The sequence below is a fragment of the Malus sylvestris genome, chromosome 14 (genome assembly GCF_916048215.2).
Source record: "Malus sylvestris chromosome 14, drMalSylv7.2, whole genome shotgun sequence".
In the NCBI taxonomy this organism is placed as follows: domain Eukaryota; kingdom Viridiplantae; phylum Streptophyta; class Magnoliopsida; order Rosales; family Rosaceae; genus Malus; species Malus sylvestris.
In genome coordinates this window covers 23,826,867-23,832,950 of record NC_062273.1, presented here as the reverse complement: position 1 = coordinate 23,832,950, position 6,084 = coordinate 23,826,867, and the positions used below count along the sequence as shown (strand labels likewise).

General features: G+C 38.9%; 2 protein-coding genes across 2 annotated transcripts; one reads left to right on the top strand and one right to left on the bottom strand.

Moving 5' to 3' along the window:
- Positions 1-19: 19 nt before the first annotated feature.
- Positions 20-2,270, bottom strand: LOC126599827 (protein NOI4-like). The gene is made up of 3 exons (XM_050266279.1): positions 2,053-2,270; positions 958-1,179; positions 20-435 (listed from the first exon to the last, which is right to left on the bottom strand). The coding sequence occupies exons 1-3, from the start codon at positions 2,059-2,061 to the stop codon at positions 412-414; spliced, it is 255 nt and encodes an 84-aa protein (XP_050122236.1). The 5' UTR covers positions 2,062-2,270; the 3' UTR covers positions 20-411.
- Positions 2,271-3,921: 1,651 nt separating this feature from the next.
- LOC126599826 (60S ribosomal protein L26-1) lies at positions 3,922-4,638 on the top strand. Its single transcript, XM_050266278.1, has one exon. The coding sequence runs from the start codon at positions 3,995-3,997 to the stop codon at positions 4,433-4,435; it is 441 nt and encodes a 146-aa protein (XP_050122235.1). The 5' UTR covers positions 3,922-3,994; the 3' UTR covers positions 4,436-4,638.
- Positions 4,639-6,084: the final 1,446 nt, after the last annotated feature.

Here is a 6,084-nt window from a genome sequence, read left to right as displayed (position 1 = left end):
TAATGTTCTTTGTGCCCAATTATCAAACTGAGAACCACAAAATTCTACATATATTACAAATTTTTATGTTCACCAATCTTTTTTTTTTTTTTCATTCTACATTACACACAAGTATATGTAACAAAACATATTTATATATATAAGGAGGGGAAGTGTGTTGTTGCGTTAGACAGTCGACAACCAGCACCTCATTTTTCCCGTCGAATCCCTATGATATAGAAAGTCAAAAGAATTAATGCAGAAGTGAAAAAAAACAAAAAAAACCTTTTCTTTATATATATGAGAGATTTGGTGTTCCACATGTTTCCCGGGCACAAGAAAAATCGTCTTTAAGTTGTTTGTAGCTCCTCCCAGTCCCACCCTATTATTTTTGCATTATCACCTCGTCCCCATAAGCAATTGTGGATTCGTTCAGCCACAGCAAAACCATTTCTTCTGCAATATTGCATCCGAAATAGAGTCAATGAAATTGAATGATCATTTAAAAAGCACTTACGCTTTTGAAAAAGCACTTAAAGTGCTTTTGTGGCCTAAATGAAAGTGCTTTTAAATAACTCAAAGCATTTTTAGATCACCGAAAGCTCTTTCGATCATTCTTGACAAAAAAAACTAATAGTACTTATGAGTTCAGAAAAAGCATTACAAGTGCTTTCTAGAAGCAACACCTGTTATGTGTGTTCATCATAAAACATTTCATAAACACTTAAAAATTTTATTGAATATTTCAGTGTGCTCCTAACAGAAGAATTGCTTAAGAGCAGACATGCTTTTTTAAATAAGCATTTCCAAATGGCCTCTTGAAAACCCATAAGCACTGTTAACTTTATCTGTCAAATGTTATTAGAAGTTTGGTTATTTGAAAACGTTTTTAGCTAAGAAGCACTTCCAAACAGGCTATACAAACAGAAGCATATATAAATTTCAAATTTCATGAGCAGCTTCTCTAGGGTTTGTTACCTTTGGGGGAGGATACTTGGGATAGTGCTCATTGACAGTGTTGTATCCAGCACCATTTCTTAGGCTGCCGTCATTTTTTCGTGGGGTGACGATCTTCACTTGAGCCGCGCTGGTCTTCTTCTCATCTCTGGCCTTGTTGAAGATAACAGTAAATCCTTCAGCTGAAGCTGGGTTATTTACGTCCCATTCCCCGAACTTCGGCAGCGGCCGACCTTTATCCTGCTGAAATATAGAAAAAACAAGCTCCCATTAGTATCTGCTACACTAAACTAGCTAGATTATCTGCCTAATCTTGATGTTTTGTTGCCTGTTAGTCGGTTATATATACACAGATGCACACGCGTGCACACATACACATATATACATCCTATCGGTGTGTAAATTTGGACGGAAAACATGGTTTTGATGATGAAACCAAACCCAAATGTCGCCACATTTATCCCTCCATTCTTCACCTCCTTATTTTCTCTAACCTTCACCTTCCCTCAACATCAATCCTTCGCGTTTCTTGCATAATTGCATGTATGCGCGCCATTAAACAACTGCGTCCGGACTTAGAATTTACTATTTATCTTGCTGATGTGCTAATCAATAAACTTAAGGAAAGAATCATGAACAAACTAGACTGTAATATTTCAATTGCAATCGAAACATGTAAGGAGTATCACATTACGATCGGTATCATTAAATCGATTTGGGGCAATGATTTTGCGCTGAAAAGGAAAAACGAAAAGAATGGCTCGACGGAAGTTTATCCATGCATACGTTTCCAGTCATACATGATACATTGCAACGCTAGGAATTAATCATAGGAAGAACATGCATGGCCTTTAGTACATTACAAATGATAACCTTGAATTCCTACAAAACTAAATACAACCTAAAAATATCCAATATTCTCCTTGATCTTTTCTGTCCTACGAAATTTTCAAGAACTCGCATAAGAAAATGGAAAAGAACAGAATTCGGTCAAAATATGCAAATTATATCCCAATCTGTAACCCTAAATTTCCAAATATATATACATATGTATAAAGAAAAAAGAGGGAAATTAAAGAATGAAAAAAGAAGATGAAATGGAAGAAAATGATTTACCGAAGCCATGACGGAGGAAGGCAGGAGCTGCCCGACGGGATGGTTGTGGAGGAGGAAGGAAGTTTTACAAGCAAGATAATATCGAGGGAATGGTGCAGACAGACTCTAGAGAGAGAAGAAGGTGCAATTTGTTGGGCAATTTTAGGAGACAAAATGAAGAGCCTTCTTGTTAATCTTGTTGAACCCTTTTTGTTTTCTAGAATCAAACTAAAATCGTAGATCATGTGTTGTACATATATACATATATGATGACTAGCACTATTCATATATTATATGGGACCAATAATAAACTAACCACCATGTAAATGATATTGGTGAACAGGAAAGTCGAAACAAGGATCTCAAGTGCAAGGACGAATCAAACACCTTAAAAAGATATAACTAAAAGAGAGGTACGTACTAATCAAGAAAAAAGAAAACCACACATCCTTGTCCACGTTTCACTCCAATTTTGCATTTTAAACAGATCATGTCATTTTAAAGTTTTTACTTAGCATTGTGTTTTTCGCGTAAAAACCAACCACAAATGCTTCATGCTGTATATGTATTTTATGTTTTGAGACAAACCTATAAGCCGTGATTAACAAATCTGTAAGGTTGAGTCTTATCCTAGGCATTGATTGACCCTTACTTTCATCGCATCACTTCCAAATCACTATGTAATCTCCATTAAATTGATTAAATATTCTCTCTTTTCCAATCAATTTATTCATCCAAGCTCCACACAATTTCGGAATCTAACCAACATAAATTAATCCTTTTTTTCCAATTATTTTAATCATTTGAGCACCATAAAATTTTGCAATCTCTTATAAATCTTAACGGGTGAAACGAGTTGCGTTGTACATGCATGTTAATTTTGCCAATAGTATTCGTGTTTGGATTTTCCACCTGTTGGTATTCTCTCCCGCACATTTTTTTGTTTACGGTTAAGCAGTTAAGATTTAACCAATGAGATTAAATGATTGACCGTGTTGATATCGTCCCATTAAAATAATAATAATTAACATACATCCATCTCTCTTTGGGCCCAAAGCAAGTTCATAAGAGCAAGTCCACTCGTTTTGGGAGCGCAAGGGTATGTAAATTGTCCTCTGAAAAGTGATTGTCTTTTGAAAAGTGATTGTCTTTGTGCAGCTCCACCCCTTGCTTGGCAAAGGCTTGGGTAAAGGCAAAGGCTATTTATAAATATTTATTTTTTTATGTCTTCTAATGTGCACCTAACGCTCAAGGAAAGCAACGTCTTCCACGATTGACCAATTTGCCTTCTCACTTACTTGAGTGAGAGCCCTTCTCCCGACCCTTACTAAAGATTGGGTTGTGGTGTGGTGTGGAGAATGGAGAAGATGGTTGGGTATTTATAGAATATAAGAAGAAAAAAAATAATTTCCTTTCTATATTTGCTGTTGGATTAATCCTGATTGTTGATTTCTCTAGTCATTTGAAATCAAACGCACCAAAACGTGTCAGAACGGAATTTTTTTCATTTTTCTACCATTGGAAATCCAATAGTCTAGATCATCAGGCTTGGAAATCCAACGACTCGCGCCACATCCTAGAGTGGTGGGGCTCTTATGTTGGAGCTGCCCACTCTCCCCATGCACGTGTAATACACGCGCCAGACAAAAAAAAAAAAATCCATCATAACTAACATCATGCTGACATCAACCTTACCCCCTTACCCACTGGCACAAGACCAAATTTAAATTGCTCGGACATTTAGGCGGGCTTTGCATGGCCCACCAGTTGCCTCTTGAATTTGGCCCGATGGAGATGCATTTGGAGGTTGAAGGGCAATTTCTAAGCCCAAGCCCGCAGCCGAAAGCGGGCCTTCCATTCAAACGCTTCTCTTTATAAACCCAAACCTTAAAAGACCTGCAAAAAAATCGAACCCTAGCCGAAACCCTAGCAGAGGAGAGCAGGAGAAGCAAAGCAAGCAGAAATGAAGTACAATCCCCGCGTCACCAGCTCCCGGCGGAAGAACCGCAAGGCTCACTTCACCGCGCCGTCCAGCGTGCGGCGGGTGCTGATGAGCGCGCCCCTCTCCACCGACCTCCGCTCCAAATACAACGTCCGATCGATGCCGGTGCGCAAGGACGACGAGGTCCAGGTCGTGCGTGGGACCTACAAGGGCCGCGAGGGCAAGGTTGTCCAGGTGTACCGTCGCAAGTGGGTCATCCACATCGAGCGGATCACCCGGGAGAAGGTGAACGGCTCCACCGTCAATGTCGGCATCAACCCCTCCAAGGTCGTCATCACCAAGCTCCGCCTCGACAAGGACCGCAAGTCTCTGCTCGACCGCAAGGCCAAGGGCCGCGCCGCCGCTGACAAGGACAAGGGCACCAAGTTCACTGCCGAGGATATCATGCAGAACGTCGATTGATTTCGATCGATTTCATTTCGGTTTGTGTTTTTGTTAGTTAAATGAAAGTAGTAACTGTCAAGTTAAGCACTTTAGTTGGAATCACTTTTAATTTGAAGTATGCGTTAACGGATTTGGTGTTTAATCGGATCTTCGATTTGAGACATGGATGGATTTGTGCTTTTTTTGACATGATATATTATATTTTGGTATTCCAAGCAAAACAGTTTCGCTATATATTGATTGTTGATTGCATTTTAATTTGTTGCTTGAGTTTATTATTGCCGTATGATATGAAGTTTATGTCGAAATCAATGGATTGTTGATTGCTTTCGGATGTAATTTATATGAGTGGTTGAGAGTGCTGATTCTGCAGGTAATATTGGTCCTGTTAATGGCCTTTTAGTTAGATTTTTCGGAGCAATGCTTCTTCGACATTTTTGTTTGATGTTTTTAATTCGAAGGACTTGTTTTGGAACATTTGTTTGTGACCTAGGATATACGTGGGTGTCGGGACTCTGAATTGTGAACCAAGTTGAACTTCTCGTATTGGTATATCATTTCGCTGATTTGTCTTAGTTTGTTGTATTGTTAGGTAGATTTGGGGGATTACTTATGGGTTTAACAGAGTCATTGTCTGCTTGTTGTAGTGAGCTATATGAGAAGATGAAAGAGCTGAATCTGCATCCCGGTGTAAGCCCTACTAATTTGATTCGGACCATTTTCTTGGGCGCATTGTCTTGTGCATTTGTGATTGAGAATTAAAGTTCTGCGAACTTGTTTTGGGATTTTTGTTTGCTAAACTGAATGTACACTGTATTGGTTTCAAATTGTGAAGTTCTCATACTGATTACAGACTGATTTGTCTTGATCGTTGTCAATTTAGCGATATTGGGCGGGATACATGTGGCCTTAGTTCTTCATACAGACACCGAGTTAGAACGGGTATAAGGTTTGTAGGCTTTGGTTTGTGGCCATAGATTTTTCTTCAATGCAAGTTTTTGTCCTTCAGCTTTTGGATCATCTTTGGTTCTATGCGTTCGGATATATTTGAACTACGTTTCCGTTTGAATCCCGCTAGTGCTGAATGATGCGTTTTCTTGCTAGTCTCATGGATTCATTGAAGCATCTGTGGAATTTGATTGCAAGAAGTTTTATCTCGCGGTCTTGGGATTGAAAGTTCACTTCGTTTATTTGACCAAATTTTGTGTTTTTGCCCAACTGGTTTGTTTGGTTGTTGGCTCTTATTATTCGATGTTTTAGTTGGTCTTTGATCGCATTGCGTTCACCAAATTTTCGGTAATTTGCAGGATTTTATTAGTTCGTATTTATAGTCGAGTGATAGATCCTGCCACTCATTTCCGCACCATAAAACTTCGTCTTACATTACAAGTCGTTTAAGAACATTCATTCTTGCCTCGTGATCCCGAGTTTGAGTCCTCCCTCTCCGAAAATCGATTATAACAAAGAGAAATGCTAAGGAGATTCTTGAAAAAACCTCGCAAATAGATGACCGAGGGCCCTTCTAGATAGAGCCATGTTAGGTCACTTAGATCGCTTAAGCCCTTATTGCGATAGAGTCATGAACTGTGAGGTGGCAGAGTTCATATAGATTCTCACTTCCTGAGTTACCCTAATCTCTTAAAAAAATAAAAATAATAAAAGTGAAT